Genomic DNA, 26,299 nt, shown 5'->3' on the forward strand with positions numbered 1-26,299 from the left:
GAGCCTTGTAGTGCTTCCACATTCTCTGTCTCTGCCTGGTTTTCCTTACTCTGCCCTATGGTGCTCTCTTGCACATTCTATGTCTAGTCTCAAGGTTCTGCCTTGACCCGGCTCTGGGCTTCGGGGTAGGCTCCGCTGCTAGCCCTTTACTCTCTCTGACCCCGCTTTGTGCTTCTGCCTATGTTTTGCTCCTTGTTCTGTACTTTCCCTATCTGTTGTGAGTTCATTTTCCCCTTCACCATTGAGGTCTGATGAACTCCCTCTTCTGGTGAAGGAAGGTAGTGAGGCTGATTACAAAGCACCTGAGCAGAATGATGATGACTGGGTGACTGGGATTGCTGACTGGATATAAGGCAGCCGACGCCCTTCTGCCTTGCGGGTGATTACTCTGAGGGATTCTTGGAGACCAGTCTGATTCCTGCTCCTCAAAAGCTAAGTTTTCTGCTCTACCTTTTGCATTTGTGTTTTGGTTTTGTTTTGCCTTGTTTTTCTGGATTTCTGCCTTTCCCTGCTGGGTGAGCTGAATTCCTTTTTGCTCTGTCTTCAGATAATACCTGAGTACTGATATAGTCTTTTTGAAGCCTAGCGCCTTCAGGGCTTTTTTCCCTATCAGTCTGTTGGCTCGTTTTTGAGAGGGTTTTGGCGGATTGCAGACAGCAGCTTTTCTATTCTGTCCTATATAGTTAGCTTGGGCCCCATCATTTGCTCAGCCTATCTTTCTATCTGTGTGAGTGTTTTTTCATCTTGCTTCACTGTCATTATATGTTGGGGGCTGCCTATTACTTTGGGGTCTGCTCTGGGGCAGTTTAGATTTCCCTTTCTGTCTTTAGGCTATGTAGTTCTCCGACTGTGATCGAGGGGTCTAGGGCACCGTAGGAACCCCCCACGGCTACTGCTAGTTGTTGTTGTTAGGTTCAGGGTTCTGCAATCCGATAGCTGCCAACTTCTCAGGTTTTCTGGACTTAGCTAGTATTTCTGTTTTTGCCTCCTACGGTGACTCATTCATAACACCTATCCTTGCCTTACCTTGCTTCTTCGTGTGCCCTTTGCATGCGCCTGGCCTTCCCTAGCCTCCTGTTTGTGCCTCAGCCATGCCCGCCCTAGCCGTGCCCGCCGGCTTGTGCCTCAGCCGTGCTCGACGGCCAGTGACAGCTGTGTCGCCTGTTATGCCTCAGCCGGGTTTGCCTCAGTCTTGCCCGTCTGTCTGTGCCTCAGCCCGACCAGCTAGCCAGTGCCCCAGCCGTGCTATCTTTGCTTCCTTGCACCCACGCTGTCTCTGCATTGTGCTTTGCGTGCTTCTCTAATAGCACGCGCAGGCCCTAGCCTGCCCCTTGGCATTCCTCCCCGTGCTTCTGTAAAAGCACACACAGGCCCTAGCTTGTACCCTGGCGTGTCCCTCGGCACGCGCAGGACCTTGCATTGAACCCGGACCCTGGCGTGTCCCTCGGCACGCGCAGGACCTTGCCTTGGACCTTGAACCCTGGCGTGTCCCTACACACGCACCATGTCTTGCACTTTGAACTTTGAACCCTGGCGTGTCCCCTACACACGCACCGTGTTTTGTACTTTGAACCTGGCGTGTCACCCCTACTCACGCACCTTGCCCTGTACCCTGGTGTGCCCCTAGCACGCAGCCTGCCTGGAACCTTGCCTTGGACCTTGGCATGTTCCCCAACACGCACCATGTCTGGAGATCTGTCGTGCCTCCTTGCATGAACCCTGGTTTGCCTGCCAGATACCCGGAACCTGCCGATCGCTGCCAGAGATTGTCAGCCTGATGCCCTGATCCTGTCGATCGTTGCCAGTTGTCCGGAGTCCGATGCCATTGAGCCCTTGCCTGTACCCAGGCGTGCCACCTGGCACGTACCATGCCGTGGACCTTGGCGTGCCACGCACGCACCTTGCTGTGTTTTGCCTGTTATCAAGTTTTGCACCTGATGTTACCCTGAGTTTGCCTTAATGAAGATACCTTGAATTCACGTCTTGTCTTGTTTCCTGCACATCCTTTGTCGCCAGACACTCGTACTTAGTGTCTACCTGAGCCGGCCGTCTGGTCCCAGCTGTTGTGGTGGCTCACCCCCTTGGTATTGCCCCTGAAACTCCCTGTATAGGGGGTGGTTCCTCACAAGGTCAGCTCGCCCTAGGTGGGTGGGTGCCACGACCCAGAGGGTCCACTCTAAAGAAAACGACTCAGCGTAAGCTGACTCCGTTACATAAATGGATTTGTTCATGGAGATAAACCACCCAGAGTAGTTTGTTATAAAGTGGCTGTAGATATCAAGCTAAAATCTTATAGAAGCATCAAAATGATGTAAAGGATAATATAAGATAACTCACAGTGGTGTTAAGAGTGAAAAACATCCACAGCCACTTATTGATAACACGGTCACGACTCAATTTGATGATTAGGGTTGATACCACCTGGATATTGTATTTAATTGGTAGAGGGCTATTTACATATACCCATACCATGTGACAATAATAGTAGATAGACACATACACGAACAGTTAAAGGCATTGACTCATGCCAGAAAACCTGGTCGGAGAGCATAGGAGGACCAATCTAAAGCCACCAAAATGCAATATCACTACCCAATAGTGAGGTAAAGTTGTTCACAAAGATGGAATACATGGGGGGGGGTTCATTAGAAGGTGGCTGTAGAAGGACTGTATTTGGTGCCACTCAACCTTCAAAGATAATATTCTGAATACAGACCAACCCTCTTCTTACATCACACATCTAATAAGATGTTACAGTATAGTTATCCCCACCAAGATGTTATATTTGGGTAATGATGGTGTATTTAGATATACATGAAATATCACAGTCTTAGTATGTGCACATATCAAAAATGATTAAAGAATGGATGTGCAGTGAGCAATATCACTGCAACTGTAGATGGACTGTATTTGGTGCCAATCCAACTTGTAGGATTCAGACAAGATAAAATGGTGGACCAATCTATAGTAATATAACCTAGATGAAAAAAAGCCTGAACCATAGAACAAGGGTAAAAAGATCCCGTTGAGGACAACAACCCTATGATGTAAAAAACAACCATCCCCTCACAACAGATATGCCACCTTTTCCCAAGATGTTTAACAGGGAGGCAAACGAACTCATTATCTTCACATAATCTAGTCCATTAAAATTGCTTGTAAAAGCCAGTGGATAGAAATTCTTCATTCAAACCAAGTGGAGCAAGACTCTGCAAGTCATATATCCATTTGGATTTGCATCTTAATAGTTTTAGGGAAGTGTTTCCTCCTCTGATGTTGGTGTTGACCGACTCCAAACCCATAATCTTGAGTCCTTTAGTGCTGCTTCCATATAAGTCCAGAACCAAGCGACATAGAAGGGGGAGGCGGAGGAGGCGGAAACAGTACAAACACAAAGATGAAATGCAGAAATTACAGGAATTGGTCTCCATTACACCAGAGGGAAACTAGATACAACCGGAGATGGTAAACCCTCAACCCTCTACCTCCATATCTATGTCTACTGGTAGTCTTCAAATATTCAACCTCTCCTCATATACGCTCTCAGATCTTGAAATATCGGTACTAACTAAAGGCCTAACATTCGCACCCACAAATACTTTAAATAAGTTTATTTTGGTAAAGGATTTGTATTTATTTTACCGACAGATTACATTTAAACTTTTGTACCACCAACCATCCTTAGTTGATACATTTCCGGACAATGAGAAGCAAGTGTTCCAGGACTTACTTGAACTTCTCCAAGAAAATGAACGCCCTCCGCACAGTAGAAGATTTACCAGAAGATCTCCTTCACAGGCAACACCATCGCTATCTCTATTTCCGGTAGTGCAAATATTTTTTACAGTGTTTGTAGAGACATTGACAAACTTAGGCTGGACAGGAACAGGCAAAATAACCTAAATTTTGAAGAGAGAAAGGCTCTAAAGAAACTTCGTGACAATAATGAGTTTACTGTAAGAGAAGCCGACAAAGGCGGCAACATTGTTCTATGGCCACATGAACTCTACACTTGCGAAGTTTTTAAACACCTCAACAATACTAACCACTATCTGGTTTTACCCTTAGATCCTATCAGTAATTTTAAAGACAGAATGGACCTGTTGATACGGAGAGAGTTTGACAACAACATCCTAACTAAGAAAGAGGCTGACTTCTTGACTTCCCACTACCCGGTAATGCCAACATTTACATCTTACCGAAGGTGCATAAGTCGCCTACAAACCCTCCAGGTAGGCCAATAGTGTCAGGGATCGGGGGCTTGATGGAATGCCCCTGTATCTACCTTGACCACTTTCTCCAACCTTTGGCTTCATCTTTGTATTATTTTATCAGGGACTCACCACATCTTATGTCTAATTTGGAGGAACTCACCATCTCAGAGGGGACCATTTTGGTGGATTTAGATGTGGAATCGTTATATACCAACATTGCACATGACCTTGGAACAGAAGCCATCTCTTATTTCCTTGACAAGCAACTTGCGGTGGATGGTGAGCATAACAGATTTATTTTAGAGCTGTTATACTTCATCCTAGATAAAAACTACTTCACCTTCGATAGGAAATTTTATAGGCAGATTTCAGGAACAGCAATGGGGTCGAGATGTGCGCCCTCTTATGCAAATCTATTTTTAGGTTGGTGGGAGGACCTAGTGGTTTATAGACATGATCTTTTCTCTGACAAGGTGTTCTCTTGGAGACGCTATATAGACGACATTGTACTACTTTGGACAGGCTCTCTAGAGGAGTGTAGAAGGTTTATTGAGGATCTGAATAATAATATATTAAACATTAAATTAACTTCTACGTTTTCAGAAACCTCAATGGACTTTCTGGACATCAAGCTCACGATTCAAGGGGAGAATATCAAGTTTTGTCTCTATCATAAGGCCACTGCAACCACCAGTCTCCTCCACTATGACAGCTTCCACCCACGACACTTAAGAAACGGAATCCCCAAAGGTCAGTTCTTAAGACTTCACAGAAATTGTAGTTCTAAGGACGATTTCCGACTATTGGCTAATGACCTCTCTTCACGGTTTATGAATAGAAACTATCTGAGAAAGATTATTTCAAGAGCTTTCCAACATGCTAATGGTGTAGAAAGATCTAATTTACTTCAGAAATGCCCACGGGATACAAGAGGAGGCCTCTCTTTAATCACGACATATAATAATCAGTGGACCGATGTCCACAAAATTCTTTCCAATAATTGGAATATTTTATTGAGTGTACCGAGACTTTCAAATTACATCTCCTCTACTCCCAAAATGGTGGCTAGAAGGGCACAAAATTTGAAAGACCAGTTGTGCCATAGTCATTATCAAAGACCTATAGCCAAGATTGGGAGGGGTACTAGAATTTATGGCACCTATGCATGTAGTGGATGCAATGTATGCCAGTACATGATTGCACAGGACGGCTTTTATATCCCCAAATTGCCATCTCATATAAGGCCTAAACATTTCTTTAATTGCAGGTCCAGAAACCTGGTGTATTTACTGATTTGTGGATGTCCAAAATCCTATGTGGGCCAAACTACCCAGGAGTTAAGAAGACGTACTGAACAACATTTATCCAACATCTCCATGGCCAAATAAGATCGAGAGAAAAATAAAACAATTTCGTCTGTAGCAGCTCACTTTCTGTACCTACATGGAAGCAGCACTAAAGGACTCAAGATTATGGGTTTGGAGTCGGTCAACACCAACATCAGAGGAGGAAACACTACCCTAAAACTATTAAGATGGGTTTTCTTTTATGAGTCTATGCCTCTGGTTGTTTGTGAAGGTGTTTACTCACTATTATTGCAACATAGTGCGTACATGTAAATAGGTCTTCACCATATAAATACAATATCGTGGTGGTGTGAACCCCAATGATCTCATTGAGTCACGACTATGCTAGCAATAAGTAGCTGAGGGGGGGTTCCACCCTTAATATGGCTGTGACTGAATCTGTATGATCTTTTATACAATCTTGATGCCTCTATAAGATTGTAGTTGGGTGTCTATTAATTTCCTCATCTTTTAGGAAATATAATCTCCATGACAACTTGTCTATATCCTATGTATTAAATTCCCTCTGGGCTCAGGGGGTTCTAGATTTGGAATGACTTGACATCCTAAAAATAATATCTCACTATATGTATAAGAGAATTCTGTATATATTTAACATCTTGTTAATATTAGAGTATCAGAGAGTATAATATATGCCATAGGGAAATAATTAAGAGAGTAATAAATCTTTTCCCCCGCTCTTTATCCACTATTTATACTGGTTTACTCTGGTTTGACTCCACTTGGTCTGAGAAAATGGGTAATACCCTTAGTGGATGGCTATTGCCAATAAGTGTTTGTGTATACAAGAGTTATATGTCGATAACGCTTTCCACCATTTGGGTCCCTAATGGTAAAATGTCAAATAGACATAGTAAATGATCAACTACTTACTTACCGTGGAATCCCTATTATAGGTATATGTTGTCTCCTTTCCTTTTTCCTGTTCTCTGAGATCATATTCTGCATATCTGCACAAATTCCATGTTAATATGGATAATGGATATGTGTTTTCTTATCGCATTAAACCTAATATTCAGTGAAATCTGGTCATTGTGTTATATTATCATCTGGCAGGTGTGTTTTCTTTATGGTGACTATTCTTCATATCTAGTTATCTATCTGGATAGATTTATTTCCACTATAATATTTGAGAGGAAAAAAGGGAAAAAGAGAAAATTTGTTATCAGTGTTTGCAGTTATCTTGCTAAAATAGCTATAGTAAGGAAAAAAGTATACACTGACTGTGCTATATCCTACTAGGGGATCATAAGGACCTTGTCTAAGCCCATGTGACTGAGCTCTGCGCAGACGCCTTGTCTATACAGACGATAGGGGCAGGACCTGCAGTCTTAATGCGCAGACGCGGTACTCAGCGTCTCTGATCTCCGTGACATCACTCCTGCTCATGCGCTCGTTATTCCCGCTCCAGCGGGCAGACTTACTATGTGGCGTGTTACTAAGCGTCTGCTGTTTCTATGACTCCAGCCTTGCTCACGCGCCCGTGACTTCCGGTCCAGCGGTTACACGCTGTTGCCAGGCGCGTCCTCCATGCGGTGAGTCTAATGATTTAACAATTGTATTTGTGTGTGTGTATATATATATATACTGAGGGGACTTACAAGCCTCACCATGTTCTCCTCCCCCTGATGAAGTCACAACGGTGACCATACGCGTCGGGTTATGGGAGCGGCACTTTGCTCTTTCATAGCCACATATTGCCAATGAGTACTCGTGTTCAGTGAGCATTTCCTTCTCTTGTCTGCAGCCTTGGGTGGTAAAGTATAATGGGGGACTATCATTTTTGTGGATATTTGGATTTCTATTCTAACCCTCCTTATACTTTCTGATCTAAGTGGTACATTTAACCCTATTGAGCATTGGTTAGTGCACGGACCAGTGCACTTGTAGACTGTTATTTGGTGCCAACTCTGACCATAGTTACGTGTTTTGGTCCACATTACGGCCCTTATATCCTACCTCCCAGTAATAGAGCTGTATAACTATATGTTCATTTATTGTAGATTTCTGTAATTGACAGGCTGTACACTGTACCGATTTCCATTTAGGAATCTATACATTATACAATTATGGTATAGGGCTATGTGATGCTCTCTTTTATACAGGTTACGTTTGGTAACCATTGTATATGTTATGTGTTTTTATATTTTTTTGTGGTGTTTTGTATGTCCTATGAAATAAAATTGTTATTTTTCTAAGGTGATCCCTGCTACTTTGTATGTCCTCTTTGCTCTTTTTGGTCTAGTGCCTTATTTATTGTGCAGGCGTTGCTGGTGATAGAGGAGACGTCGAAAACCAGAAGCTCTGGATGGCACTGGCTCTGTCCAGCCACTAAGATTAGGGTGTCTGAGACCAGTAGTACCATCCAGTCTGGCAGTATGGGTTTGTGTCCTGTCCAGCTGGAGCAATCTGCTACCTCCTTAAGCCAACTGGAAAGCACCAAACCCTACTAAAGCTTGAAGCATATTGCCGGAAGCTGCCAGATACAGCCTTGTTCTCCTCCGGTTCTGTCCTCTGTGCTCCGCTCCCTGCTAGTGTATTCGTTTCCTGTTGTGATCCCAGACCGCTTACTGACTACTCTTGCGTCTTCTGATTTTGTACTTTCTCTGCCCTCCTGGTCCTGACCCAACTACATTACTATTCTTCTTACCATCTGACACCACAGAATAGCAGGTAACACCAAGGCCCAAGCCTAGGGATCTCTGTGTAAGTCCAGATCCATGTAGAGGGGTTAAAGTGTGATGAGCAAGGCAATCCCTGGGATCTAGAAAATGGAGTAGATAGAGCCAAGCCTTCTCGTGGTGGCCATCTTTTGATCTGCCAGGTAATCACCAACAGTGCTCCCAATACATAGTGTCTGCAAACTATTCCGGCAAGATCTATGTTCAAATAGCTAAATGGCGCTCCTTCCTTTCTAAACCCTGCCATGTGCCCAGACAGTAGTGTAGAAACATATATAAGGTATTGTCAGATTCAAGAGACGTTGGAAAATAATTTGTAAGGTCTATTGGTTTCCTGTTCTCCTGATGAAAACTCTCTGGGTAATCAGAGCAATGTAGCTTGGTGGCTCTTGGCAATCTTAACTAAGGGCCAATATTTTCTGCCAGAAGATTTTCAAGAAGAAATATTAGACATTCATAGAGAACGTTTTATAATAGTGCAGAGCGGAGGTGTCTTAAATTTAGATCTCAGGCATTTGGAACAGGTAATGGAGACCTTCTTTTAAAGGTAGTTGCAGACTCACATAAGTGAGGCAGGCCAATCCCACCATTATTCAACTACCATACAAAATGAACCTGTAAAAAAGACATAGAATAAAAAAAATGTTATATCCACAACAACAACATATGTTTGGGGGAAAGCTCCATCACTAAACTGGTGTTGCACTTATTTATGATGGACCATTAGAGCTACTGAGTTCTGAAATTATTTTTTGCTCTCTGTATTGGGAAAACATAATGGAATTTATGACGTTGAGTGAATCCATGAAACCAGGGCTCGAGCCATGCCAACACATCTCCTGCAGGCGTGAATAAATGTATATTACAGCCATCAGCCACGCACAGCTTAGAGATATATCATATGTGAGGCAGTGACAGGTATTATAAGAGAAGGTCGCCATATGTCCCCCAGGATGCAAAAAGAAGTATATTAAGGCTGCTGGAGTACATTGCAGTCACAGATATAGCTGTGGTTGCAATCTCTATATATAAATCTGAATATGTGTGTGTGTATCACCAACCAATCACGAAGCGGCAGAGTGGGCGCGGTTGGAGAGCAGGGCTGAGGACAGATACAGCAGGACAGTGCATGGAGAGCGGGGCTGTGAGAAAGACAGTCTTCAGGACAGGGGCCGAATAGTGCAGGCACCCTCCCAGCCCTGTCCCGGCTCAGTCGGCGCTCCCCGTCACCAACTGCGCTATCCCCCCCTCTCTCCTGCAGCTTCCCGGCCTAAATTTAGTCCCCGGCTTCTACTGCGGCCTACTACAGTGCTAGGCCACGCCCCCCCACAGGCCGCCCAATCACACGTGCTGCAGCTCAGTTCTAGCTCCGCCCACTCCAGCCGGCTCCACCCACTCTGGCCGCCCGCACTAGGCCACGCCCCCGCAGGCCGCCCAATCACATACGCTGCAGCTCCACTCTAGCTCCGCCCAAACGAACAATCTGCACACTTCTCTCTCCTGGTCCCGGCGTCACCGCGTGTGGTGCATGGAGAGCGGGGCTGTGGAGGAAGGAAAAGAACGGGGCTGTGGACGGAGAGAGCGGGAGAGCAGGGCTGTAAAGGAAGAGAACGGGGCTGTGGATGGGGAGAGCAGGGCTGTGAAGGAAGAGACCGGGGCTGTGGAGGTAGAGAGCGGGAGAGCAGGGCTGTGAACGAAGAGCCCGGGGCTGTGGAAGAAGTGAGCAGGGCTGTAGAGGGACATCGGGACATGGATAAAGAGCGCGGCTGTGGAGGGATAGAACGGGACGGCGGATGAAGAGCGGGAATGTTAAGGAAGACAGCGGGACCCACAGTTAGGTACTATGCCTGGGCAACACCGGGCTCGTCAGCTAGTCTCTATACAGTGGGGCAAAAAAGTATTTAGTCAGTCAGCAATAGTGCAAGTTCCACCACTTAAAAAGATGAGAGGCGTCTGTAATTTACATCATAGGTAGACCTCAACTATGGGAGACAAACTGAGAAAAAAAAATCCAGAAAATCACATTGTCTGTTTTTTTTTCATTTTATTTGCATATTATGGTGGAAAATAAGTATTTGGTCAGAAACAAGCAATCAAGATTTCTGGCTCTCACAGACCTGTAACTTCTTCTTTTTGAGTCTCCTCTTTCCTCCACTCATTACCTGTAGTAATGGCACCTGTTTAAACTTGTTATCAGTATAAAAAGACACCTGTGCACACCCTAAAACAGTCTGACTCCAAACTCCACTATGGTGAAGACCAAAGAGCTGTCAAAGGACACCAGAAACAAAATTGTAGCCCTGCACCAGGCTGGGAAGACTGAATCTGCAATAGCCAACCAGCTTAGAGTGAAGAAATCAACTGTGGGAGCAATAATTAGAAAATGGAAGACATACAAGACCACTGATAATCTCCCTCGACCTGGGGTCAGAATGATCACAAGAACGGTGAGCAAAAATCCCAGAACCACGCGGGGGGACCTAGTGAATGAACTGCAGAGAGCTGGGACCAATGTAACAAGGCCTACCATAAGTAACACACTACGCCACCATGGACTCAGATCCTGCAGTGCCAGACGTGTCCCACTGCTTAAGCCTGTACATGTCCGGGCCCGTCTGAAGTTTGCTAGAGAGCATTTGGATGATCCAGAGGAGTTTTGGGAGAATGTCCTATGGTCTGATGAAACCAAACTGGAACTGTTTGGTAGAAACACAACTTGTCGTGTTTGGAGGAAAAAGAATACTGAGTTGCATCCATAAAACACCATACCTACTGTAAAGCATGGTGGTGGAAACATCATGCTTTGGGGCTGTTTCTCTGCAAAGGGGCCAGGACGACTGATCCGGGTACATGAAAGAATGAATGGGGCCATGTATCGTGAGATTTTGAGTGCAAACCTCCTTCCATCAGCAAGGGCATTGATGATGAAACGTGGCTGGGTCTTTCAACATGACAATGATCCAAAGCACACCGCCAGGGCAACGAAGGAGTGGCTTCGTAAGAAGCATTTCAAGGTCCTGGAGTGGCCTAGCCAGTCTCCAGATCTCAACCCTATAGAAAACCTTTGGAGGGAGTTGAAAGTCCGTGTTGCCAAGCGAAAAGCCAAAAACATCACTGCTCTAGAGGAGATCTGCATGGAGGAATGGGCCAACATACCAACAACAGTGTGTGGCAACCTTGTGAAGACTTACAGAAAACGTTTGACCTCTGTCATTGCCAACAAAGGATATATCACAAAGTATTGAGATGAAATTTTGTTTCTGACCAAATACTTATTTTCCACCATAATATGCAAATAAAAGGAAAAAAAAACAGACAATGTGATTTTCTGGATTTTTTTTTCTCAGTTTGTCTCCCATAGTTGAGGTCTACCTATGATGTAAATTACAGATGCCTCTCATCTTTTTAAGTGGTGGAACTTGCACTATTGCTGACTGACTAAATACTTTTTTGCCCCACTGTATATAAAAATCAATGTGTGTGTGTGTGTGTCTGTGTTATCACCAACCAATCACGAAGCATCTTTCATTTCACCAGAGCTGTTCAAAAGAAGCTGTGATTGTTTGCTATGACCAACAGTTTTCTTTGCAACCAATCACTAAGCATCTCTCATTTCACCAGAGCTGGTTAAAAGTAGCTGAGCTGTGATTGGTTGCTATGCGCAAGTTTTCCCACTTGATAACACCTCAGCAGACACCGACATGGTGGGAGGAATCTAGCATCCCCAGGAACATAAGCTCCCAGCCATCGTCTGTCCCCCAGAAAGGAGCAGTGAGTACATGACAGAAATGAATCCCCCTCTCCTGTGTGGTATTATTAAGTGACACACATGAATGTAGTAAAGTGCACATATTAAATGTCATGTGGATTTAATATTTTCTCACAGACACTTTTATGCATTATTGATGTGTCACTGTGCTCTGATGCTGTGAGTTTTTTTAAAGTGCTACTTTCCCCATAATTCACCTGAATATACCCATATAACACGTAATGCTTTTCCCATAACAACCCATTAAATATGATACTATACTGCATACAGATGCTGTACATCCATGAGCAACTCAGCCGGACAAATTACAAGTTGACGGTGCATGAAAATGTGTGTGAAGGTTTCTCTACTGTACTAATGTATAAGGTTTGTGCCTGTCCATTGGTGAAAAGCATGACTGTGATATTTATGGTGGCAGATGAGTGAGAATATCAGCCTGATCAGTAGAAAACCAGGGATCTTAGGGTACCGTTACACCTAGCGATGCACCAGCGATCCCGACCAGCGATATGACGCGGTCAGGATCGCTGGTGCATCGCTAGGTGGTCGCTAGTGAGCTGCCACACAGGCAGATCTCACTAGCGACATCGCTGGGGACGGGGGTCATTACTTACCTGTCAGACGCGGCGATCCTGCGTCCTCCCGCCCGGCTCCACTCGTCGCTCGTCGGCGCCACAGGAAGCGCCGCAGGAAGTGACCGACGAGGAATGGTCCAGGAGCTTCTCGCGCGATCAGCGATAACCAGCGGGGGAGCCGGTCGGAGGTAAGTATCACATGCAGCGATATCGCTAGCAATATCGCCGCTACGTCACAAAATCGGTGACTTTACAGCGATATTGCTAGCGATATCGCAGTGTGTAACGGGGTCTTTAGTGAACCATGCTTCTGTGCAATTTCACTATTCTACTTTTACTGGCTTTGAGGGGATGATGTGGGATATTAGGGGTAGTAGTCCGGTGGCTCTGGCTGACAGGATGATGTGGGATATTAGGGGTAGTAGTCCGGTGGCTCTGGCTGACGGGATGATGTGGGATATTAGGGGTAGTAGTCCGGTGGCTCTGGCTGACGGGATGATGTGGGATATTAGTGGTAGTAGTCCGGTAGCTCTGGCTGACGGGATGATGTGGGATATTAGGGGTAGTAGTCTGGTAGCTCTGGCTGACGGGATGATGTGGGATATTAGGGGTAGTTGTCCGGTAGCTCTGGCTGACGGGATGATGTGAGATATTAGTGGTAGTTGCCGGTGGCTCTGGCTGATGGGATGATGTGGGATATTAGGGGTAGTAGTCCGGTGGCTCTGGCTGACGGGATGATGTGGGATATTAGGGGTAGTAGTCCGGTAGCTCTGGCTGACAGGATGATGTGAGATATTAGGGGTAGTTGTCCGGTAGCTCTGGCTGATGGGATGATGTGGGATATTAGTGGTAGTTGTCCGGTGGCTCTGGCTGATGGGATGATGTGGAATATTAGTGGTAGTAGTCCGGTGGCTCTGGCTGATGGGATGATGTGGGATATTAGGGGTAGTAGTCTGGTGGCTCTGGCTGATGGGATGATGTGGGATATTAGGGGTAGTAGTTCGGTGGCTCTGGCTGACGGGATGATGTGGGATATTAGGGGTAGTAGTCCGGTAGCTCTGGCTGACAGGATGATGTGAGATATTATGGGTAGTAGTCCAGTAGCTCTGGCTGACGGGATGATGTGGGATATTAGTGGTATTAGTCCGGTGGCTCTGGCTGACGGGAGGATGTGGGATATTAGGGGTAGTAGTCCGGTGGCTCTGGCTGATGGGATGATGTGGGATATTAGGGGTAGTAGTCCGGTAGCTCTGGCTGACGGGATGATGTGGGATATTAGGGGTAGTAGTCCGGTGGCTTTGGCTGACGGCATGATGTGGGATATTAGTGGTAGTAAGTCCGGTGGCTCTGGCTGACGGGATGATGTGGGATATTAGTGGTAGTAGTCCGGTGGCTCTGGCTGAGGGGATGATGTGGGATATTAGGGGTAGTAGTCCGGTGGCTGTGACGGGATGATGTGGGATATTAGTGGTAGTAGTCCGGTAGCTCTGGCTGACGGGATGATGTAGGATATTAGTGGTAGTAGTCCGGTGGCTCTGGCTGACGGGATGATGTGGGATATTAGGGGTAGTAGTCCGGTAGCTCTGGCTGACGGGATGATGTAGGATATTAGTGGTAGTAGTCCGGTGGCTCTGGCTGACGGGATGATGTGGGATATTAGTGGTATTAGTCCGGTGGCTCTGGCTGACGGGAGGATGTGGGATATTAGGGGTAGTAGTCCGGTGGCTCTGGCTGATGGGATGATGTGGGATATTAGGGGTAGTAGTCCGGTAGCTCTGGCTGACGGGATGATGTGGGATATTAGGGGTAGTAGTCCGGTGGCTTTGGCTGACGGCATGATGTGGGATATTAGTGGTAGTAAGTCCGGTGGCTCTGGCTGACGGGATGATGTGGGATATTAGTGGTAGTAGTCCGGTGGCTCTGGCTGAGGGGATGATGTGGGATATTAGGGGTAGTAGTCCGGTGGCTGTGACGGGATGATGTGGGATATTAGTGGTAGTAGTCCAGTAGCTCTGGCTGACGGGATGATGTAGGATATTAGTGGTAGTAGTCCGGTGGCTCTGGCTGACGGGATGATGTGGGATATTAGTGGTAGTAGTCCGGTGGCTCTGGCTGACGGGATGATGTGGGATATTAGTGGTAGTAGTCCGGTGGCTTTGGCTGAGGGGATGATGTGGGATATTAGGGGTAGTAGTCCGGTGACTGTGACGGGATGATGTGGGATATTAGGGGTAGTAGTCCGGTGGCTCTGGCTGACGGGATGATGTGGGATATTAGTGGTAGTAGTCCGGTGGCTCTGGCTGACGGGATGATGTGGGATATTAGTGGTAGTAGTCCGGTGGCTCTGGCTGACGGGATGATGTGGGATATTAGGGGTAGTAGTCCGGTGGCTCTGGCTGATGGGATGATGTGGGATATTAGGGGTAGTAGTCCGGTGACTCTGGCTGATGGGATGATGTGGGATATTAGTGGTAGTAGTCCGGTGGCTCTGGCTGATGGGATGATGTGGGATATTAGGGGTAGTAGTCCGGTGGCTCTGGCTGACGGGATGATGTGGGATATTAGGGGTAGTAGTCCGGTAGCTCTGGCTGACAGGATGATGTGAGATATTATGGGTAGTAGTCCGGTGGCTCTGGCCGACAAGATGATGTGGGATATTATAGTGAGTGTGGCTATGCAGAGTGGGCGGGGCTCTACACTCAGCTTTATATATAGATATAATCATTATAATTTGTTATAACTAACCGTAGTTAGTTACTATACTCGGGCAGCGCCGGGCTCTTCAGCTAGTGCAAAATAAAAGTGTGGTCTTGGACAAGCTATTTGCCCAAGGCAGATTTAAGGAAACCCGGCATAGGCTTTTATTTTTGAAGCGACCTGCAGGATGGTTGTGGGGCGGTTTGCTCCCTCCAGGCTAGGTCTTACAAGTGGCCCTTGGCCACAGATTCCATTTAAAACTCTGCAGCAAAGGATTGGGTGTGTCAGTCTTGGTTTTAGCCTGTGTGAAGTAACATGGAGCCAAGCGAAGCCAAAAGGCCGGGCCCCCCTGAGCGTGACACGGTGGTGCAGTTGCCCTCAGCAACTGGTCTCACATAAGGACTGTTGTGACGCCCGGCTGCAATCCGGAGTATACCGTGTGCGGTTTATTTTGTGAGTTTTGGACATTAAAAGACATTTTCTTTGAAATGTTATGTGGTCCCTGACTATTTTGCACTGCACCAACCCTGGCACAGGTGTAATGTGTTTTATGTAGTTTATCACAATCCTGTTTGAAGATAGTCAGTTTTTAAAGAAATTGAAAACTCAGGATAAAGGGAAACTCTGTTATAGTGCAGAAATTCACACTTGGCCTCACTGTACATTTACTGTTCATGATCATAAAAGCGAAGTTTGGCCAGAAAGACTGGACCTGGTCTTGTGGGGACCATATGAGCACATTCAGCAGCACAGAAGGGAGAGAAGGTAGATTCATCCAATAAGATATCAGGGATCTAGGAAGCCAACAGCATCATTACCCTCCGCTTTCTCTTACAGACCCATCATATTACTTTTCTTCAAATGATTTCCTAACTTGTCAGCACATTCTACGTATGCTGTCATTTGGCTTTGTAGTTTACAGATCTGGGGAGGTAACAGTCAGAGTTTTCTATTTTAAGTATATGGATCTTCCATGTTGTAAATTCTATAAAAAAGGGCTTTCTATGTCCAAAGTCATTTGAACAGTTTTTGACTGAGGAGAATGTTGTGGTTTAGAGGAATACTGGTGATCGCACAATTGTGATACAGCCGGACTACACCACCGATAAAGCGGCCACAGCCGGTGACTGAGAAGAATCTGTGACTTCTCTGCATTTAGTGGTCACTACTCACCTGGATAGTCATATGTAGGAATCTCCTCTTTACACCGCTCATCACCCCTCACATATGTCTCTGTAGTATTAATATGGGTCAGATCTTCACCCTGAAACATATTGTAAAAGTCACAGACAGATGGAGAAGTCACATCTATGATCAACTTGTTAAGGATATGTATATATTCTGGAGATATTCAAACATGGACGCTTTGCTGATTATATATATATAAGAATCACAGATACTGCATCTATTAATATAATTACCTTGTAATGTCTTCACATCCTGTTCCGTCCAGATGTGACCGGATCCAGAATTCCAAGTGGAGGAAGTTCACCGACCGCCATATTGGGACACCCAGGTGGTGGGTGTCTCAATATGGAAACTGCTGGTGGTACCAGCCTCTTGCGCGGTACCACCAGCGCAACATCGTTGCACCACACACACTGTATACGCCGTATGCACCAAACACACACACACTGCATACGCCGTACGCAGCCTCTTGTGCGGTACCACCAGCGGAACACCGTTGCGAACACGCCGCCGCCGTGCTCAACCGAATTATTCACTGACCACCACCATCTTTGTACAGGAAGAGCGCATGCGCAGTTTTAATGTGACCGCCACTATCTGTCTGCACAAAGATGGTGGCGGTCTGATTTACTGCGCCTGCGCGAATTTCGTGCAGTGAATCATAAGGCTGATCCCAGCAGCAGATGCGCAACGTGTCTACAGCCAGAGGAAACCGGTCACATTAAGGCTATGTTCACACGTCGCGTTTTTTTTCGCGTTTTCGCGGCAGTTTTAAACGCGCAATTTTGCCGTGAAAAATAAGCATCCCATGCATTCCTATGGGATTCCGCAATGCTGTGCTAATGTTGCGTTTTTTTCCGAGGCGGAATCACTTCGCGGTAAAAAACGCAGCATGCTCATTAATTTAGCGGAATCACGGCGATCCCGTACCCATAGGAATGCATTGTTCTGCTTACTTTACGCATGTGGCTGTGCACACAATGCGAAAAGTAAGTAGAACATTTGCGGATGGTACCCACGGTCCGGAGGAGAGGAGACTGTCCTCCGGGCTTTGGGTACCATATCCCTGTAAAAAATAGAATTGAAATAAAAAATATTGTTATTCTTACCTTCCAGCGTCCCGCGCAGCCTTCCCGCCTCTCTCCACGCTCCCGGTCCCAGTAATCCTTTGCGAGAATGACCGAGATGACGTCGCGATCTCACGGAAGCACGACGTCTCGCGGTCATTCGCGGTGACGTTGCGGGAGCGCAAAGTCTCGCGGTCATTCACGCAAAGGATTTCTGGGACCGGGAAAGTGGATAGAGGCGGGAAGGCTACGCGGGACGCCGGAAGGTAAGAATAACAATATTTTTTATTTTTTTAATTATTTTTTACATCCTATCTTTTACTATTGATGCTGCATAGGCAGCCTCAATAGTAAAAAGTTGGTCACACTCGTCAAACACTATGTTTGACGAGTGTGACCAACCTGTCAATCAGTTCTCCAAGCGATGCTACAGATCGCTTGGAAAACGCTAGCATTCTGCAAGCTAATTACGCTTGCAAAACGCTAGTTTTTCCGCGGGAATTTAAATGCAATTTTCCCGCGGAATGGAATCCAGAATTCTCGCGGTAATTTCCGCGAAAGTTCCGCTACGTGTGCACATAGCCTTAAGGGGTTTTCCCAAGAACGAAAGTTCCTTTTAAAAATTGTCTGTTTTGTGAGGTAAAATATTTCACTGACTGTTTTTAAACAATATTTTACCTCACAAAATGTATCCTCTGCGATCTCCTGCTGTAATGTCAGTATTGTCTTTTGCTTCCTCCCCTGCCCAGGAGCTGTGGTATGTTCTGTACACGTTCAGACAGACAATTTTTTTTTCAATGTTAATACAATGTTACCTTTACCTACTTTGTTTTCATTTTAACACAGGGGGACGGGTGAGTGCACATAGGAAAGAGGACACACAGGGAGAGACAGCTCAAACGAGAGAACACGTGAGGGAAGAAGACAGCACAGTGGTGGAGAGAGAGAGCAGACAAGGGGGAGAGCACATGGGGTACACGTCAAAGAAGAGATCATATGAGAGGAAAAGACAGCAGATGGTGAAAGAAAGAGTGGATAGGTGGGTGAGCACGTGGGGGGGGGGGGTTCTCAACACTGCAAAGCCTGCTCCCAATGTGACATTACCACCCTCCCGATGCGATAGCATCGGGCCTCCATCTAGTAATGAATAATACTGAATAATGTTAACCCCTTTCTGACATTGGACTTAAAATTCCGTCCATGTGACTTGGGCCTATTTGACCATGGACAGAACATTACATCATAGCGATCGCCCGCAATCATGGGGTGTGTGCGGGTGATCGCCACCAGGTGTCAGCTGAGTCTGACAGCTGATACCTGGCACTAGATGCCAGGAGTGGTCACAGTCCTCCCCCGGTACATTAACCCTCGAAATACTGCGATCGAATACGATCGCAGCATTCCGGAAGCTGACAGAGGACTGACAGCCCTGCCTTTGGATCGGAGACCCGGCAGCGTGACGCGGGGGTCTGATCCTTGCCATGGTGACCCGAATTCATCATGATGACATCCGGGTCACCAGAGCTAGAAAACTTGCTGATCATGAGCAGTGCATGATCAGCAAGTATGTCAGTGCAGAGCTGACAGTTTCTATAACATGCAGATGCTGTTTCATTTATATGTTATAGAAGTGATCAGCCTGCAATAAATGATTGTTCCATAGTGGGACAAAGTAAAAAAGTTAGCGAAAAGTGAAAAAAAAAAACTTTAAATAATTGTAAAAATATTTTAAAAAAAGAAAAAAAATCAATACATATTCTATCTCTAAATAAATATTTGACTGAAAAAAAATAGTAATAAAAGTGTACATATTTGGCATCGCCGCATCCGCAATGACCAGTCCTATAAAACTGTCCCACTAGTTAATCCCTTTAGTGAACACTATAAAATAAAAAACAATGCTTTATCATCAGATTGCCAAACAAACAGTGGAAAAGCACGTGATCAAAAATACGGATATAAATAAACATGGTACCGCTGAAAACGTCACCTTGTCACACAAAAAAGAAGCTGCCATACAGCTCCATTAGGGGAAAAATAAAAAAAAAAAAGTTATAGCTCTCAGAATAAAAAGTGATGCAAAAATAATTATTTTTTTCTATAAAATAGTTTTTTATTGCTTAAAAGCGCCAAAACAGAAAACGATATAAAGGAGGTATCGCTGTAAATCGTACTGACCAGAATAAAACTGTCTTTTCAATTTACCACACATGGAACGACATAACAACCCCCTAAAAGAAATTCGTGAAATGCTGATTTTTGTTAATTCTGCTGTTAAGGAAATGTATTTGATATTATTTAATTATGAAGATATAGAAAATGGACACTAACATTCAACATGGACGCTTTGCTAAATACGTATCAAATGAAGTACTTATGTGTGCTCTAGCAGGTTAGGTAAAACCATTCAGTGGACTCTGACATTATTATATAACCCATTGCACTTATCAGAGTAAATGTACCTGCACCAGATGATATTACTCCCCTCATAAACCAAAGATCAATATAATACGTGCAAGACAGATGTCAGCTTGACCCACCAATAGCCATTACAGCTAAAGACATTGCAGCAATGACCATTACAGCAATAACCATTCGAGTAATAACCATCATAATAAAGATAATGACAAAGATAAAGACATGTGGGTGACAGGAATCACCAATGACTAGCAGTAACTAGTAAGCAATGATGTAATGTGTGGAAAACGCCTGATTTCTCTCTATAAATACTGTGCATCTTGACTAATAAAACAGAAATCATTTGTGACACGACCCACTCTTGTCCTGTGCTTTCTCTGGCCGTAAAACTCCAAGATACAATTTGGCAGCAGGAAATTAAGGTAACAACACACGCATCTCGTGAGACCTAACATTTTGGCGTCCAAACGTGGGGCTAGGATGAGATGTTAGGAGATGACCAGCAGCAAACAAGACCTCCAATCTTAGAACGGACCACTTGAGGGTGGAGAGTGTCCCTCCTATAGGTAAGCAAATTATTTATCTTATCCATCACCCTCCAGTCTCTCCATGCTGAGATAAAGGTCTGTCGGCTGTCAGACTCAGACATAGTGACCGATCGCTGATAAGTTGTGGCACCAAAAATCCACCCTGGTCATGATTTCCTTAGTTGGCTCCCTTATCTGTTTTGTCTCTCCGCTTTACTGTTTTGTTTGTTTGCAGACATATTCCCTAATTGTCTGGGTATCTTTGTGCTTTATCTGACCAAGCAACAGGGTATGTCTAGTGTCCGGTCATAGTGATACCATACTGCACAAGGGCTGTTAAAACAGAACAAGAGGAGTTAGGGTTCCATTACACTAAGCGACACACCAGCAATCCCAATAACGATATGACCTGGTTAGGATCGCTGGTGCGTCGCTAAATGGTCGCTAGTAAGCTGTCAAACAGGCAAATCTCTTCAACGACGCAGCAACGATCCGTATAATGACCTCGGCGGTCGCCGCTATGTGTCATACGTAGCAAGAACGCTGGTGAGATCGCTGTTGCATCACAAAATCGGTGACACAACAGCGATCTCGCTAACGATCTTGTTATGCGAGACGGGGCCTTTACAGATTAACACCAAACAATCGCCCTGGTTCCAGCCCTAGATGGTAGATGAACAGTACTCACGTTCGGCAACCTAACCCAGAAGGAACGAGTCCAGTGACTAAAAAGATAAATTAAAAAAAAAAAACCCGTGGGAATTCTGTCTTAAGAAATAGACACATACTTGTCCTTCAGATGCCTTCAGAAGTCAGATGATAGAATGGGTGGGAGTAATCAGTCAACACACACAAGACAGACACGACCCATGAAGCCAGCAGCGAAGCAAATAAAAAAAAAAACGCATGTGAGAAAAAAAATCCTCCGAACCGTAAGGGAGGAAGATTAGACAAGAAGGAATGGAACAATGTGTTGAGAAAAAAGCAGCGTCCCAACCTCAGGAATTTTGAGGTCTTACAGGACCCTGAAACATTTTATAAGATGGTAAAGAAAGTGAGAAAGCAGGTATGGAGCGAGGAATAGGACAATGTTACTGAATGTTACGCCGATCAGGCGCCTAAGGAAAATGTGGCAGTTGCAGCAGCGGCATTACAGCAATTGATACCTCCTATATACATTCCCAACGACTGGACATGTGCCCGCTGTCAAACGCAGAATATCATGAGACTTGTTTGGACTGTCAGATGACCAACCCAAATAGTTCTACACCATTCCCGGTTATTTATGTAGATGGCGCCCCATCCACTGTAGCTCCATTAATTAATGAAGTCTATACAGAGAAAAATTAAGAAAAAGAGGAGCATGACATGGAGGTGCATGGTCAAGGAGAACAGGGAAGACAGGAATCGACAGCTCAGACTCATAATCCACAGCATCCCATGAACAAGATCCAGCATCCACCACTATATGGTTGGGGAACATCATAATCATCATCGTCTTTATCCTGCCGAAGTAATCCCCAAAGCTTACACTCTGACACACATCCTGTTCCCCACAAGGACTCCTGGAAATACCAGGAGACAGATACTCTAGTGGACAGCTTGCCAGACCCAGTAAAACATCCTATGCCATTTTATAAAAGGATTCATCAAATACAGAAGGCGCATTTTGCCTCATATGCAGAATTAGAGAGGCTCACTCAAATTAAAGCAGGATATTCCTTTTGGCCAAGGATGCGACTAGCCCTTGAACCCAACAATCTGCATGAAGAATGGCTTAAATCACGTGTATCCAGAGAAGATTTCCTCCGTAAGTTTTACGTCTGAGCTAAGAACCACCTACCAGCCCAGACCCCCACTCTCCAGGATGTCATGCAGGGAAAAGGAGAATCTGTGGATAGTATCTTCCACCGATTTAATCAAAAGTTTCAGGATATCAGATTTGAAAGTAAAGTTAGTCCCCAAGTGGAAAAGCTTTGACACCAGCATCAGCCACTGCTATGTGGCGCCCCTGAGGCTTCAGTCGCCACAGAGGTACTGCACCTTCTCCTAAGGTGTAGTGCCCCACCATCCAGGTAAGGTGGGAACTCCTGACCACGCTCCACACCTGCATTCCACACACAGGTTAGTTCAGTGAGGCCACCTAACAGCTTCAGGCTGGGGGTTAGCAGAGCAACCCTCGTGGAACCCTGCTTCGTAACACGAGATGTGCTGGGAGGCAGGTGGAGTTAGATGATATAAAAGAGAGAGAAAGTGTAGGATTGGAGGTCAGTCTGACAGAGGTCAGTCTGGGAGAGACCCAGAAGGGGTCAGTCTGGGGAGAGACCCAGAGAAGAGAGCAGGCTGACAGCAGGTCAGCCTGAGAGGAAGACAGTCAGACAGGAGAGTCTGAGGACTGGTCTTAGTGGAGCGAGCTTCTCAGGGAAGGAAGAGAAGGAGAAAGAGACGTAGACTGAAGACTACAGATTCCATAAGAGAGCGATAGAACAGATCGAAACGAAGGAGAAGGAGAACAGAGAGGAGCAGTGGGTTGGATAGGAACCCTGCCTATAGGTTCTCAGCGCAAAGGCCGGGGCCCGGTCCCCGAGGTTGATAGGATCTTTGTATCCGGCAACAGACACCGGAGGAGTAGTGAGCCGCTAACGCCTTACTCCCACCATAGACTTGGGACACAACAGCGAAACGGATAGAGAGCCGGGACTCAGGAGAGGAGTCCCCGAAGCAGGCTACAGCTGTCTGTCATATAAGTAACGACTAGGAACATATAGAGAGAGGCATTCCAGGGTAACTAAGTACTGGAGTGCTTCGCACCTAAAGGCACATTTGAGGAGTCGTTCAGTGAAGGTACATATTGGCGGAGTGTGGAAGGGAGAATCCTATCCTGCCTGGAGGTTGGCTGGAGCCCTGACCTGGAGAACACAGTACGGAGGCAGGCAGTGGTGTGAACTGCAAACAGTGAGTAAAGCTTTGGAACCGCATACTCTGGTGTCCTCCAGTTATTCCCGCATCGCTATACCTGGGTAACAACATCTACACCATCCTGTGCCTCTCCTCATCCATTGCTCCTACACTGCCCTGGGACTACAGCTCCAACTGTGGGGAGCTATACCATCTCTGCTGCACCACACCATCAGTCCCAGAGGATCTGTACGCAGCATTGGTTAACACCTCACTTGCAAAATACCACAGGTGGCATCACGAACTATACCAATAAACTCTAACACCTTTAACACCACCGCCATTGATATTGGGCGCCCAGGGCCACGGACCGGGTCACCGCTGCTGTGACACATTCCCCTGACACCGGCCCAGTACCGAGTACTCCACAGCCCTGGAAGGGCGACCCAACTAGGACCACCATCCCCGAGCTCCAGACCGTAATAGGATATTACGATATACGCTCCTATGTGGAATAGTTACAGGATTCGGGAATGTTTAGCATGCAGTAAAGAAGACTGAGAGGAGACTTAATAACTGTCTACAAATATCTCAAGGGCTATCACTTGTAGAAGGATCATCTTTATGCTTATTTGCACAAGGAAAGAATAGGGGGGCGTGGCCTAGCACTCGATGTGAGCGGACGGCTCCTGTGACCTCTCCGCTGCATATCTTCATTTATCCTGTTCAAAGTCCCTCTGGAGCGCTGATAACAATCTGTGCAGGTGGTGGTGGGGAGAGGAGGCAGACCCCGACACGCTGTGCTGTGGTCACCCGAGGTCCTGGTGAGGAGACGGCAGCAGGATGCGAGGACAGAAGCTGGTAGCCGGGCTGAAGATGGCACCAAGAGCGTGGAGGCAGCTGAGAAGGCAGACACAGCAAATGCCTCCTACGCACGAAGACTGGAGATAGCAGCCAAATTGGAGAAGTTTGCGAGGCTGGAAGGAGCAGTAAAGGTGATGTCTGAAGGGGGAGAAGGGGAGACTGAGGAGAAGGAGAAAGAAGACTCAGAGGTTGATTCGTATAGGAGGGGTTAATGGGTGAGGATGAACGGTGGGAAAAGGAGAGTGTGGAGCAGGAAGAAATGGAAGAGCCTGTTATAGGGGAGACAACATTGAAGGATGTATATGACTTGGTTAGATTTTGTAAGACTGCACTAACAACCCTTACAAAGAGTTGATGGGGTTAAAGAAGAAATGTCCAGCGTGAAGGCAGCCATAAATAAAGCTGATGCCAGGGTGCGGGGCAGTGGAGGAGAGAGTGAGTGTGCTGGAAGACCAACTTTCTAAAAAGCAGAAGTTGCACAATCAATGTTTGCAGAGATGTGCTGCCTTGGCTGATAAAAATGATGACTTGGAAAACCGCTCAAGGTCGAATAATGTGAGATTAGTGGGCATCCCCGAGAAGGCGGAAGGGACTGATCCTACAGCATTTATTGAGGACTGGCTCCGCACTAAAATTGGCGCCGATAACTTGACCAAACTTTATGCGATGGAAAGAGCGCACCACGTTCCCATGAGATCCCTCCCACTGGGATCCCCCCTGTACTATCCTTGCTAGAATCCTTAATTATAGAGACAGATTTATTATACTAAGGAAAGCAAGAACAGCCAAAAATCTGTGCTTTAATGGCCAAAAGATTTCCATTTATCCTGATTACTCAGCCGAGGTGCAAAAGCAGAGGATGCAATATGGTGCAGTGAAGAAAAGACTGAGAGACTTGACTTTGGCTTACTCTACCTTATATTGGGCAAAGCTCAGCGTTGTGGCCCGGGGAACAGTGCATTTTTTCCAAACACCGGAGGAGGCTGTGAAATGGCTTGACTTAACCCCTTTCTGACATCTAACGTACTATCCCATCCACGGTACCTGGGCCCGTATGACCGGGGACGGGATAGTACATCATCGCGATCAGCGGCGCCCCCAAGGGGGAGCGCTGCTGATCGCGGCCGGATGTCAGCTGATTATCACAGCTGACACCAGGCACTATGTGCCAGGGGCGGTCACGGACTGCCCCCGGCATGTTAACCCCTGGAACACTGCGATTAAACATGATCGCAGTGTACAGGGGGATTAGGGAAGCATCGGGCAGGGAGGGGGCTCCCTGCATGCTTCCCTGAGACCCCCCCGAGCAGCGCGATGTGCTGCGCTGTTCGGAGGGTCTCAGGGAAGCACACAGGGAGTCCGCTCCCTGCCCGATGCTTCCCTAATTCCCCAGTACACTGCGATCAGGGGCCTGCAAGGAGGCGTCTTTTTCAGTGCCTGCTAAGAGCAGGCTCCGAAAAAGCCTGCAGCAGCGCCTGTCAGATCAGCGATCTGACACTATATAATGATGTCCCCCCGGGACAATAAAATAAAGTAAAAAAAAAGTGTAAAAATAATTTATAAAAAATCCCTAAATAAATAAAATATATATATATATATATCTATCTATAATAATAAATGCCCTAAGCAGCTTCCGGTTGTAACAACTTCCGTCCAGTTGTAACCGGTGACGTCACCGCACACCTCTTTCCATGTTAACCCTCAACACACACACTCCTCTCACCTTTCACCATCTCCACTCACTCTTTCACTCCACATACGACCCCTTCTCTCACTCCGTCTCTCATACTCACGCCGTCATCGCCGCTGATCCACGATCCCCGACATCTTCTTCCGCTGGCGCCATCCTGGATCCAGACGTCCTCCACGCCGGCGACATGTTCTTGCGGCGACGCCATTTTGGATCGGCGAAATCCCGCAATAGTCAAGATGGCGTCGCCACAAGAACATGTCGCCGGTGAGGACGACGTCGAGATCCAAAATGGCGTCGGCGAAAACTCGCGAGATTTCGCCGACGCCATTTTGGATCCCGAC

At 46.2% G+C, this 26,299-nt stretch overlaps 1 protein-coding gene across 3 annotated transcripts in view; it reads right to left on the bottom strand.

Moving 5' to 3' along the window:
• The window catches only part of LOC141059248 (uncharacterized), a 73,763-nt gene that overhangs the window by 8,743 nt on the left and 38,721 nt on the right, over positions 1 to 26,299 (bottom strand). For all 3 annotated transcript variants that reach the window (XM_073555557.1, XM_073555556.1, XM_073555558.1), the window contains exon 6: positions 16,477 to 16,567. In XM_073555557.1, the coding sequence (XP_073411658.1) occupies positions 16,477 to 16,567 (91 nt within the window). The remainder of the gene's footprint in view (positions 1 to 16,476; positions 16,568 to 26,299) is intronic.

The sequence above is a fragment of the Dendrobates tinctorius genome, unplaced genomic scaffold (genome assembly GCF_039654945.1).
Source record: "Dendrobates tinctorius isolate UK_male_01 unplaced genomic scaffold, ASM3965494v1 ptg000226l, whole genome shotgun sequence".
NCBI classification, from domain to species: domain Eukaryota; kingdom Metazoa; phylum Chordata; class Amphibia; order Anura; family Dendrobatidae; genus Dendrobates; species Dendrobates tinctorius.